Raw genomic sequence first — 13,712 nt, forward strand, 5'->3', positions numbered from 1 at the left:
TAAATGGTCATTTGACATTGTTTTGGTCGTTTGACATTGTTGATGCTAAATCCTAAGACCTTTGTTTTTGTTTTTGGCTGCGCTTCATCTTAGTTGCAGCATGCAGGATCTTCGTTGTGGTATGTTTTAGTTGCGGCATGCGGGATCTGTAGTTGAGGCATTTGGGCTCTTAGTTGTGGCATGCATGTGGGATCTAGTTCCCCGACCAGGGATTGAACCTGGACCCTCTGCTTTGGCAGCACAGAGTCTTACCCACTGGACCACCAGGGACGCCCCTAAATCCTAAGACTTGAGAAGACAAGCATCCTGATTCCATCACCAGGACACTAATTAAATGTTTTAGAGTAAGTCACTGGATTGTTAGAATCTCTTCTCTAAATGAGGGACAAGGGCTTAAATTTTTTCCTCAGTGATGAGAAGAAGTATAAAACGTCAATAGCTGCTAAAAGAGTTGGTCTATCCATATTTAAAAATTTAACTTAGCTTTGCTTAATTTTATTTATTTTAGACATAATTAATCTAGAAAAATTTCCAACTATTGCTTAAACCAACTTGGTGCAACTTGAAATTATTTTTAAATTTTTTAAATAATTAAAGCCAGTTAATGACCTGCATAATTTATGGATACTGATTTAAAGATCAGCTAAACACCAGTAAGTTGATAAAAATTTGAAGAACTGACCATTTTCTTTTATGGTAGAGGAAGTCTCTCTCAAATAAGAGTAAGAATAAAACTTGCACTACCATGCTACCCATTACTTAAGAGAAATTCTTACAGTCTTGCTATATAAAAGCTCCAGTACAAGAGGAAGAACTTATCAGAATTTAATAACCAAAGAGGGAAAACTATAATTTAAAGTAGGAATTTTAGGACTTCCCTGGTGGTCCAGTGGTTAAGACTCTGCACTTCCACTGCAGGGGGTGCAGATTCGACCCTCGGTCAGGGAATTAAGATTCCTGCATGCCATGTGGCGTGGCCAAGAAAACAAAAAGTAGGGATTTTACTAATTAAATGAGGGACTTCCCTGGTGGTCCAGTGGTAAAGAAACCGCCTTCCAATACAGGGGACGTGGGTTAGATCCCTGGTCGGGAAACTAAGATCCCACGTGCTGCAGGGCAACTAAGCCCACGCGCCACAACTACTGAGCTCGCGCACCTCAACGAGAGAGAGAAAAGCCGCACGCCACAACTAGAGAGAAACCTGAGCAGATTGCGTGCCGTAACAAAAAAGATCCTACATGCCTCAGCAAAGATCCTGTGTGCCGCAACTAAGACCCAACGCAGCCAAAAAAAGGAAAATAAATACAATAAATAAATATTTTTAAAAATAGTTAAACGAATTGTAATCCAGTATTACTAAGATAGTTGCCTATATCATTTAGAACTTTAAAGGTTTTGCATTTTCTAAATTTTCCATATTTGCATGTTTTTATCATGAGATAAAAAGTGATAAAAGATGGATGCAAAGAGCAGAAAATAAATCTAAAGAAATAACCATTTTATTTTCTGTTTTACTTCCTCTCTGTGGGGGTGGGGGGGATCCAAGAGCTTTAGTACATCACATGACTAAATGAAATTTGAGTGTAAAGGAGTTCCACTGATGTTTTTAATCCAAAACACATAATAGAAACCAGAGTAGAGAAATGGAGACACCACTTGCTTCAGCCCTTTGTTGGGGCTTTGAGATAAAAGGAGCAGCAGCTAGAAACCCCACGCCAAGTATATTGGGCAACTGGGAGCGGGGGATATTGACTGGACCTTAGGACCTGACTGATCCAAATGTCAAATTCTAATCTGAAAATGAAAACCTGGATGTCTGAGAAATGGAGCAATTTGATGAAGCCAGCAATCGACTCCCAGGTTAAAAATTCCACGCTTGACTCCCCACTGAGTTCCTGAGTAAACCATTTGCGCGGTGGTTTCTCAATACGTTTTACAAGTTACAAAGTCAGAGAATCAGAGTGATTATCTAGAAATACACACCAAACTCACTTTTGCTGCAAATGCCTCCACTATTAAGCCAATGGTTGCAACAGATTTTTCCATTATTTTGTCCAATACCAACCTAACTCATAGGGTCGTGAGTTGAAAAAACAACTCTGAAACTATTCCACAAAAGGAAAGATGATTTCTTTCTAAACAAATTATGACACCCAAAATACTGAAGTTTCTGTGTTTCTGCTTGTTTATGAAATTTGCCTACCTTCCAAGCTGGTCTCCAAGCAACCCACCAAAGAATGAGGCAATCATTCCACCAACTGGAAAGCTGGACACAGACAGGGACCAGAACATGGTGATGAGGCTAGCAGATGCCACAGGCTCTTCCTCAGCCCAAGGGGTTGGTGTTGGGACCCCTAGGAATGGGCTTGCGGGTAGTTCCCCTGTACTGTTGATAGCATAGCTGTTGATAGCTTTTCGGTCATCAAGCGGAACACCCAAAACATGTCTATAATGGGTTATTATTACCTAAGGAGATAAAATAAAGAAAAATAGCTCCAATATTTCAAACATTCTGTATGTTTTTTGTTTGTTTTTCCTTTAAAATATTTGTTAGGTGTTTAAACAGGATTATCTCAATTATGTGTGTTATGCACATACTAACGCATATAGTTGTCTCAGTTGACCATATCCTGTAAAACAGAGGTCACAAATTCCAGTGCCAACAGGAGCCAGACAGGAACAAACAAGTGAAGGAGGCAAGAAGGATCTTGGTGACTAGAGGACTGAAATGCTGTCTGTAATTTGGAGAATGTAATAGTGAGTTGGCAGAATTTATTGGTCCCATCTAAAGGAGGAAGTTGCGATGTGAGACTAGTGTTGCATGACCTTTAATTTTTTTTTTAACATCTTTGTTGGAGTATAATTGCTTTACAATGTTGTGTTAGTTTCTGCTGTATAACAAAGTGAATCAGCTATATGTATACATATATCCCCGTATCCCCTCCCTCTTGTGCCTCCCTCCCACCCTCTAGGTGGTCACAAAGCACCGAGCTGATCTCCCTGTGCTATGAGGCTGCTTCCCACTAGCTATCTATTTTACATTTGGTAGTGAATATATGTCCATGCCACTCTCTTACTTCGTCCCAGCTTACCTTTCCCCCTCTCCATGTCCTCAAGTCCATTCTCTACGTCTGAGTCTTTATTCTTGTCCTGCCCCTAGGTTCATCAGAACCTCTTTTTTTTTTTTTTTAGATTCCATATATATGTGTTAGCATATGGTATTTGTTTTTCTCTTTCTGACTTACTTCACTCTGTATGACAGTCTCTAGGTCCATCCACCTCACTACAAATAACTCAATTTTGTTTCTTTTTATGGCTGAGTAATATTCCATTGTATATATGTGCCACATCTTCTTTATCCATTTATCTGTTGATGGACACTTGGGTTGCTTCCATGTCCTGGCTATTGTAAATAGTGCTGCAGTGAACATTGTGGTACATGTATCTTTTGGAATTATGGTTTTCTCAGGGTATATGCCCAGTAGTGGGATTGCTGGGTCATATGGTAGTTCTATTTTTAGTTTTTTAAGGACCCTCCATACTGTTCTCCATAGTGGCTGTATCAATTTACATTTCCACCAACAGTGCAAGAGAGTTCCCTTTTCTCCACACCCTCTCCAGCATTTATTGTTTGTAGATTTTTTGATGATGGCCATTCTGACCGGTGTGAGGTGATACCTCACTGTAGTTTTGATTTGCATTTCTCTAATGATTAGTGATGTTGAGCATCCTTTCATGTATTTCTTGGCAATCTGTATATCTTCTTTGGAGAAATGTCTATTTATGACCTTTAATTTTTAACGAGAAGCCAGAAATCTGGATTTTTATGTAAAATTCTTCAAGTTTTAAAGGTTGGCAACTATCCAAATTGAAAATATCCTGCAGGTTGAAAAGATATATTTTCACTCCACTGTTACCCCTGCATAGCAGGATTTTAATTGGCTTCTGTAAATATTTTAATAGAAACATAAAAGTAGGTATAAGAATAAAGATTGGGAAAGATGAGGCCCAAAATAAAGTTGGTGTACAAATTCAAACACTAGGTGCTGTATCCTTGCTTTAGGCGAGCTCTAAATTTATTAATAAGCTTCCTAGCAGCCAGTGAAGAGAGAGGAAAACAGTCATATATACTGGTGAATTCTGAAGATCAAAAACAACTCAGTAGTACCTGAGAAGGTATTGAGACCTGAAGGAAGTTTCTTGTACGGGTCCTCACAGAGTTCAGTATGTAACAGAATAAACAATTTCAAAACTAGATTTCACAGTGCCATATTTTATAATGTGTTTCAGTAGAGGTAAAGATCAAACAAAAGTATAATCGAGTAAAGGCACATCCTTCAGGCTCTCTTCCGTCTGTGTCATTCCTCTGGATGAGTTGGTTACTATTCAGCAGCAATGAGCTGGGAGGATCTCTGACAAGGACCTGGAATGCAGCTGCCCTAGGTTGCCAGTCCTGGGCAAAGTCCTATGTGGTAAAATCAGCTGATGAGGGAGAGAATGATATCCTCTTACAATAAAAGAAGTCTGATCCAGACATTTACCTCATGGAAGGCCACTCTATATGGATAATATACACAGAAGAAAGGCTGAAAGGAAATATCCCAAATGTTCTCAGCAGTTTGCTCTACATGAATAATCATGAATTTTTTTCTTCTAAAATTTTCTGCAACAGGCATGCATAGTTTCCATATTCGTAAAAAAAGTGTGACTTTAAAATACCCTAAAACAATTCCAAATGTCATTCTGCTAATAAAAACAAATGGGCCTGAATGACTCTTCTTACGTAATAGTGTTTAAGCAGCTCTTTCCATACAGAAGGAAGGGGTTATAGAGAGGGCACTAAGCCGGATGCCGGTGGGGGATCTCTGTGTTTAGGTTTGGCTCTAGGACTTGGATTGGAGGAGGGGAAACCTTAGATTAATTTTCCCTCCAAGACTGAAGAGGATGCTTTAAATAAGGATTTGAAAACTTCTCCCACAAGAATAAAAAAGGTTCTACCAATTACAAATTTCAAGAATCCTGTTAAATTAGCATGTGTTGTCATCACCCACAGAAAAAATAATATGGCCCCCAGAGTTATTCCCTAAGTCTCTCAGCCTTGGCAAGGGCCACACTCATGATGCTATGTGGTACCTAACCAGAGCACATCTTTTAGTTCAAGGAGCAACGCTTTTCAGCAGATGGACTGTGGCAAGTACACATTTCACACGTTCACACCCTGTAGTCTCTTACATTTTCCTTGGAGTCCAGTGTCATAAGAGAAGCAGATGAAATATGATGGATTCATAGAAGGCACCGAACAAATGCTTGTACCATCACCTTATGCCACCCCTTCCCCTAGCTTCTCTTCTCTCTCTCTCTCTGTCTCTTTCTCTCTCTCTTCTTCATTCACTAAACGCTTTTTTGTTTACATCAATCATTGTGCTTGGCACTGGTGCTAGGAAGAAGAATAAGACATCAATCCCACCCTAAACGACCTGACAGTCTGATTCAGAGCAGAGGGAACGAAGTCCTGGTTTCCCCACTTACAGGCTGTGGGATCTGAGAAAAATGACATCCTTCTCCTGTCTATTCACTGGAAACCAGAGTAGGGATGCACAAAGTAAATGAGAAAAATGATAGAAATTATTCAATATTTAAAAAAAATACCCATTCAAATAGTCAACATGGAGAAAACCCAAACTTTGTTGGCCTTGTTGACTATTATTTAAAGGTTCTGTATTATTTACTTTGGATCACCTATGGGACACAGGAGTAGGGGGAAGGACTAGAATCTTGTTAGTCTTAGGGCTCCTAAGTGTTTTTTGTTTGCTTGTCGTTTTTTTTTCTTGTGATGAGAACTCAGGATTCACTGTCTCAAAACCTTTCATATATAACATACAGCAGTGTTAATTATATTTACCATGTTGTACCTTACATCCCTAGTGCTTATTTATCCTATACCTGGAAGTTTGTACCTTTGACCTCCTTCATCCAATTCCATCCCCTCCCTTGCCTACTCCCCACCCCTGCAGGGTTCCAAAATGTTTTAATCTGGACAAGAAATGGGCATAATAATGTTGTTCGGCAAGTCAAATGGGGGAGAGCATATGTTAGTGCCTGACGCACAGTGAGTTGGTGCTCAATACAGGTTTGTGCACTGAAACAACCTTATCCTTCCATTGTTTCCTCTTATTCCCTGGCATTTTCATCTGTGCGTCTGGAAGCTCTGAATGTATGCTTCAATCAGCTCTTAAATTTTTTTAAAAAAATCCTTAGGCACGTGGTATTCTAGCTGGGTTTTTCTGTGAGCTCAGCGAATAGCTGAATCAGAGATCAAGGATTATTTATTACTCTTTCTTTTTCTGTGAGGGTTTTAAAGTGAGGAGTCAAGGCCAAGTTATCAGCCTTGGAACCACACATGTGGAACCTGACAGAAGACCAGGATTATCCCGTGTTCCCTGCGTGGACACACCTTATCCCACTGGATGTGGAGCAGATACCTTTCTGTCACTGATAGAAATTACCAAAAAGAGAACTTGGGCATGTTTCACTTGCCTGTTGAGGTGCATTGATCACGCCAATGTCATATCCAAACTGGAAGGAACCCAGCACGGCAGTGAAGACAGTAAAAACCAAGGTCCTGGTGACCTGTGGGGAATGAAACACAGGGTTGGGAAACACCAGGCAATTCCAGTTACCATCGCCCCATCACTCTGCAGCTTGGACTTCTGACAGGCTCCACTGGCTGGTTCTTGCCCCTTGATACTCATTCACTGTGTGCCCTATGCTCCTGGCAGGGCTCATTCATATGGGACTGTGGGCACCTTTCATTTCCCCTACACTGCTAAAGCAGCAAAAATCTGGGACAGCTTCGTCCAGGGGAGGAACCAGACATCCTTTTCCATATATATATATATATATATATATATATATATATATATATATATTCTTTTAAGCTTCAAAATCAGGACTGTGAACTAGAATTGCTGCTGACTAAAGGACACTGCCAAGATAAAAAGTTTGTTTTTTTTTGTTGTTTTGTTTTTTAAAAACAGTTTTAAAATAAAATTTTAAAAATCATTGAAAAGTCAAATAAGACACCAGTAACAAAGAGATAGGGAGCTCTCCTGGACATTGCCATGATTCAGAAACACCTCAAAACTCATCTAAGAGGCATCACAATCCACATCAACATCTAGGTAAAATACTTTTCAGGATCTGCAGCTTGTTGAACCTGGAGTTGTGAATTAAGGGATATTATTTTCTCCCGAACTTCATGCAGCTACAAAAAACTGTAGAAAGTGGCAGAGCATCCATCCCTTTCAACTTATAATTACATGTCTAACCATCTTAGAGAAATCATATCATGCATACAGAGTCATATGTAAGGATATCTGATGCATTTTTGTGCATGTTATAGCAAGAATTGTGGGAAGAACCTAAATGTCATTCAACGGAATGACCAAATAGATTCAAATACATCATGATACATACAGCACATTATGCAGCAGTTAGCATAATGCGATTGTTATATACTGACTTGTTAAGTGACAAAGGAAATTGTGAAATCTCATTATTTTTTTAAAAAGACTTAAACCTAAAAAAAAAAAAAAAAGACTTAAACCTAAGTGTTATTTGATGTGTGTGTGTTTTATGTAACTCATAGAATATTTTCTTGAAGAACAAACACCAAAAGGCTGACCTTTGAGGAGGAATGTGAGATTGGAGAGGTGGGGTAAAAGAGTATTTTTCTCTTATTTATATTATTATACATTTTGTAAGGAAAATATTTCATGTATAATTATGTAATTTGAAATTTTAAAGTAAATGACATGAGATATAGTAGGAACTTTGTTGAATGAATTAATGAGTCATATCAACACAGCGTTAATTCCCGCTCTGATACTTAGTGGGTATGTGACCCAAGCCACTTTCCCTATTTAATCTTCAGTTTTTCTCTCAATTGGCAAATAATTGTAAATCCCCCTACTCCAGCATGAAGAATAGCTAATTAACCAGACCTCCTTATTCCCCAATTAAATTTCTGGAGATTAGAAATTTCACAGTGTCATCATCAACAAAGTATTATCACAGTACCACCCTGAGAGCCCTTGAAGTTACTGTCTAGTGGTCCTAAAACCAGACTTTACTTGAAGAGCTTATTACATGTGTAGCTTCCTGGGGTTCACCTCGGATCTACTAGTGGATTGGAATCTCTGGGGTGATGATTGGGAATCTGTATATTCCCTCTCTTTCTACTAATTCAGAATTAATTGCAGGTGGCCCCTATATAGACTTTCCCTCCCAGTAACTTTGTTCCCTGAAAGACAAGACATCAAAGCTGACCCAAATTACATGCTAATATGATATATATATATCTCCAAAGAACCATATAATATCATATAACTATGAAGCATATATATAATATCTTATATATCATATAATTATATAATTCACATTTGTATTTATTAGATATAAATCATATATACATATAGTTATTTATTAATAATCAATAGTAAAATAATTATAAATAAAATATATGTAAAAAGTGCACATGTGCGAGTGCTTGCACACACAAATACACACACACGGTATGGTTATGGTGTGTGGGATTACCAGAGACTTTGAATTATCCTCTGAAATGGAACTGGAGACATCTAAAACACAGTGGCTCAGGCAGCCAAAGCTAAGATGAGGTTCCATTCACTTGGTTGGTGATTTCTCCTTAAATCCTTTTTCCCTTTAAGCTGTTTCCAAGGACAGAGAATTTCATTTACAGATAGCATCATTAGTAATGAGGGGACCAAGAAGCGCCTTAAGCAGGCTTTAACCCCCTTCTTGATAATCTCCATTACTACAATCTGGACAATCTGATGTTAGGTGCAATGCAAACAGAGCTTCAATGCCTAATACTGATTATTTTGCCTACTGCATGCCATTCATGGCTGTATGCGTATTATGTCATTTACCTGTAATAGTTTTCTCTTGTTGCTATTACAAATAACCAAACAAAGCAGTGGCTTAAATAACACAAATTTATTATTTTGTGTTATTTAAGTCAGAAGTCTGACACTAGTCTCATCAGACTAAAATTAAAGTGTTGGCAAGCTGTGTTCCTTTCTGGAGGATGTAGGGGAAAATTTGGGTTGATGATAGAATTTAGTTCCTTGTGGTTGAAGGACCAGGGTCTGTGCTAGCTGTAAAGCAAGGGCCATTCCCAGCTTTATAGCATTCCTTGATTAGTCATGCCCTTCCTCCATCTTCATAGCCGGAATCTCCCTATCTCAAGGTCCATAACGGTAATGGCGTTTGTAAAGCCCTTTTTACTATGTGAGGTAACATATTCACAGGTTCTGGGGACAAGGTTGTGGACATCTTTTTTTTTTTTTTTTAATTTATTTATTTATTTTGGCCGCACTGGGTCTTAGTCGTGGCACCCAGGATCTTTGTTGTGGCATGCGGGATCTTTTAGTTGCAGCATGCTAACTCTTAGTTGCAGCATGCATGCAGGATCTTGTCCCCTGACCAGGGATCAAACCCCGGCCCCCTGAATTGGGAGCACAGTCTTACCCACTGGACCACCAGGGAAGTCCCGTGGACATCTTTTGAGGACCATTATTCTGCCAACCACACTCCTCATGACAGTACCATTAGTATTCCTATTTTATAGATAACTAGACTAGTTAAAGTCTTATAGCCAGTAACTTGTATTGATAGAATAATGATTTGGATCCAGAACTTACGCTTTTAATTACTTGGTTATTTTGCATTTTTCATTGATCAGAAACAAACATTCACAAGCCAAACAGGTCTGAAACTCTAGGATCCTAATCTTTCTAAATAGGAAAAAAAACAACTAAGAGTGCACGTATTTATAGGATTTGCCGATTGTGATGCTGAAGCAAATCACCAAACAATGACCAGTTCCAAGTGCATATTCCATTTTCCCACCACTCACCGCACAAATCCCCTCCTTCCTCACACACCCATAAAAAGCTTTTGTGAGGGCTTCCCTGGTGGCGCAGTGGTTGAGAGTCCGCCTGCCGATTCAGGGGACACGGGTTCGTGCCCCGATCCGGGCACAGCTGCTGAGCCTGCGCGTCCGGAGCCTGTGCTCCGCACGGGAGAGGCCACAACAGTGAAAGGCCCACGTACCGCAAAAAATAAAATAAAATAAAATAAAAAACTTTTGTGAGGTTTCTGATGAAAATCAAAAAGGGCAAACAAAGGCTACTCAACTGCTCATCTGTAGCTCAGCTGAAGAAGAACCTCAGGTCCTACCCAACACCAAGCCCAGGGCTACGACATACTTGCCCAGTTTCATCCCTGCATCTCCTTTTCTTCCGTGGCAGAGTCTCCCAGCACTTGGTGTCTTAGTGACTCCCCCTCCCACTCCATCCCTGGGCTTCTGCTCTCTGCTGGCTCTCTCTTCCTGTCCCCACCAGACAAGCATATAGCTCCTTTCTTCTTATTTTGAGTCCAACTGGTGAGCAATGGTGAGCAGCGGTGTTACAGAGATGGAAGTTGGGGCTGAGGGTGGTGTCTGCAGCAGATCTGGCCCCCTGTGATCTCCATCAGCCTTCCTTTTCCACTCCAGATGACAGTCTCAGTCACAACAGTGTTAGCTGTTCCTTCATTGCTCTGACAAAAGTGTAAGTTAATTTTCAAACATAGATCTCTGGAACTCCTGTCCCATTACCTTCCAATTAAATTGTTCTAAGTCATTGCTATAGAAATATTGGAGCTGCCCCTAAGATCACTTTCTCACATTATAGGGATAACAAAAAAGCCACTGTGAAGGAGATAAGAGAGGTTTTAAACATTTAGAAATCTTAGGGTGTTCTTAAAGTCTTGGTCCTCTGGTCTCCCTGGCTTCTTTTTCAGCGTTGGCTCTGGTACTGCCACCCATGGCCTGAAGTTCCCCACTTTAACTCCTTGAGATAGAAATTTCAACCAGTTGGTCAGATAAGGAGCAATCTCATTTATTTTAATCGGGCCACTTGAATTCCCAACCAAAGTGATCATACCAAATATCAAAGTCTCTGGAACTGTTTGATTGCATTTTCTTTTTTGTTTTGTACCTCTTATTTTCAGGTTTGATTTCCTTCTCTGAACTCCATTTTGAACTGGCTCTTCACTTCCCATCATTTCTTTTTCCATTGTGAAATAAAAAGAGATAACATTTGTAGTTAACCTTCTTTGTGGTTAGACTTGGTCAAAGAAAGTTTTGTTTATTAGAGGGAAAATTTCTGAAAACTACTAAACAACTAACTTTGAATTGGCCCATTAACCTCCATTCATTCAATCTAATATCCAAAAGGTTGACTCAAGGATAGGTACATAGGAGCTAGTGAAAACAGTGAGAACTTAGAGAGGAACTTACTCTTGTCCAGGCTCTGTGTTCTAAATGGTTTGCCTGTTCTCTCAACAACCTTGTAGGTGGAAATTATTATACCATTTTACATATGGGAAAAGGTAATGATATGGAAAGGGTAATGAACTCATCTAAAGGCCATATATCCACCAAGTGGCAGAAGATATTCAAGCCTTTTCTCTCAACTTCCTCATAGGTAACAAGGTATTAAGCATGCACTTTTAGAAAGACGTCTTCATTTAGAGCTTAATAATTTTAAGTTAAAGAAACTATGTTCTATATCCAATTAAAAATATGCTGCTGGATAAATGTAGAAGAGTAGAATGGGCAAGTGGCTGAACCTTAACATAAAACAAATGTGGGGCTTCCCTGGTGACGCAGTGGTTGAGAGTCTGCCTGCCGATGCAGGGGACATGGGTTCTTGCCCCGGTCCGGGAAGATCCCACATGCCACGGAGCGGCTGGGCCCGTGAGCCATGGCCGCTGAGCCTGCGCGTCTGGAGCCTGTGCTCCGCAACAGGAGAGGCCACAACAGTGAGAGGCCCGCGTACCGCAAAAAAAACCCAAACAAACAACAGAAAAACCCAAATGTGGTGTTTATTTTGTGGCTTAGAAATCAGATGGAGTCCATTAGGAAAAACAAGTAGGCTTGGGAGTCAGAAAACCTGGAAGAGTCCCAGCTAGGCCCTTAACATCCCCAAATCTCAGTTTCTTTACCCCGCAAATGGGTATAATAATAGTTAATGCATAGATTTGTTACAAAGGCTGAATAAGATACATACTGTGGTCTTCCTATAAATAGTGAAAGGGCTAAAAACCAACTGATCTTTAATCACATCATTATCATCTCATTTATCACTCTTGCCAAACAACCACCTGTCAAATTTTTAGAAATCACCAATAATCTTCACAACACTACTGCAAAGTACATGAAATTATCCCCATTTTACAGGTGAGGAAACCAGGGCTCAGAGATGAAGTGGTATGCCCAGCACACATAGCTGATGAATAACAGATACTCTTGTATTGGAAACCAGAGCTCATCTTAAACTCCCACTGCTAAACAAAAAGGCAGATTTTCAGCATCTATTGATTGACTAGGTAGGGAGCACAGCTTGTACTCTTTCCTCTACAAAATACTATGTACACCAACCCCAAGGCGATCTTGCACCCAACTTTGGAAAAGTCCAGGAGCTTCTCAAGCCATAGAATTTTCAAGCTGAAAGGGACCTTTGAGAGCAATGGATTCTAGGCTAATCTCTTCCTTTTTCAGTTGAAGAATCTGAGTCCAAGTCTTTTGAATTATACAGTGCATTACTGGGTATATCCAGAGTGAGAACTCAGGTCTCCTAACCCTCAGTCTCATGCTTAGTTCACTTCTTTCAAAGTCTGGGTGGTTTTACAAAGCTATAACATTGTGCTTTACATCAGTTCTCATTCTTTCTGGGTTCCCTTTTTAGGCAATTCCTTAATTCTCAAGAGAAGTACTACAACACAATTTCTAAAGGCCCCTAAGGGAATTTAAGGATAGTTCTATATGAAACTTGATCATAGGCTATGTGCCAGGCACTGTGGTTAAGCACCTTTCTTTTTGCAATATCTACCAAACTTCAGTTGTTTGAACACGACCTTCATAATTTTTGCCAAATCTACATACCACCTGTATAGTTATTAACTTAATATTTGTCTTTATACTATTTTTAAAGTTTTAACTACTTTAGCTGTATCCTGGGCTGTTATAGGAAATCATGAAATCCTAGTTATTCCTTAAATACACATTATCTAAATACATAACTATTGACATTAAAATGTTTGTCATCTGAGTTTCTCTAATATTATCTCATTTAATTACACCCATACAGTAGAGAACTATTATAATCCCTGTATATCCCATACTATATCCTTATGTTATATCCCAATGTGTTCTTAATTTGTTGCAATAGAGAAAAGCACTCGAGAAAATCATACAGACTACTCAGAAAACAGAGAAAATATCCTTAAAATCTCAATTAGTGGATAGGCCAGTTAAATAACTTAACCCCAGTATCACAGCAGGTAAGTACACTCCAAATCCAGGTCCCTGACTGCAAAGCCTGTGCTCCTAGCCTTGTCACTTACTGACATGAAAGATGGCTCAGCAGAGTAAGTTACACCAGATCAGAACTTAGAGGTCCTACTCTAACACGCATTTACCCACTTGTATGATTGTGTGCAGAGGTGGGTGCATTTGGTTGGGGGATACTTAGAAGACAGCAACAGCACTATACCCTTTTTATTTTCAAGTTTTTATTTTGAAAAGTATATCAACAGAGAAGTTGAAAGAGTAGTGCAGTGAACACTCCATAACCTTCACCTAT

General features: G+C 39.5%; 1 protein-coding gene and 1 non-coding gene across 3 annotated transcripts in view; both read right to left on the reverse strand.

Moving 5' to 3' along the window:
• The window catches only part of SLC2A2 (solute carrier family 2 member 2), a 35,209-nt gene that overhangs the window by 20,704 nt on the left and 793 nt on the right, over positions 1-13,712 (reverse strand). Inside the window, exons 2-4 of one of the 2 annotated variants that reach the window (XM_049709788.1) lie at positions 11,064-11,132; positions 6,538-6,630; positions 2,204-2,466 (exon numbers count right to left, since the gene is read on the reverse strand). In XM_049709788.1, coding sequence (XP_049565745.1) covers positions 2,204-2,292 — 89 coding nt within the window. In that variant the 5' untranslated portion in view covers positions 2,293-2,466; positions 6,538-6,630; positions 11,064-11,132. The remainder of the gene's footprint in view (positions 1-2,203; positions 2,467-6,537; positions 6,631-11,063; positions 11,133-13,712) is intronic. The other variant, XM_004270556.3, reaches the window with a different exon arrangement.
• TRNAG-GCC (transfer RNA glycine (anticodon GCC)) lies at positions 198-270 on the reverse strand. The gene has a single exon. It is a non-coding gene; the product is annotated as a tRNA-Gly (tRNA).

Source organism: Orcinus orca, chromosome 5, assembly GCF_937001465.1.
Source record: "Orcinus orca chromosome 5, mOrcOrc1.1, whole genome shotgun sequence".
Lineage (NCBI taxonomy): Eukaryota > Metazoa > Chordata > Mammalia > Artiodactyla > Delphinidae > Orcinus > Orcinus orca.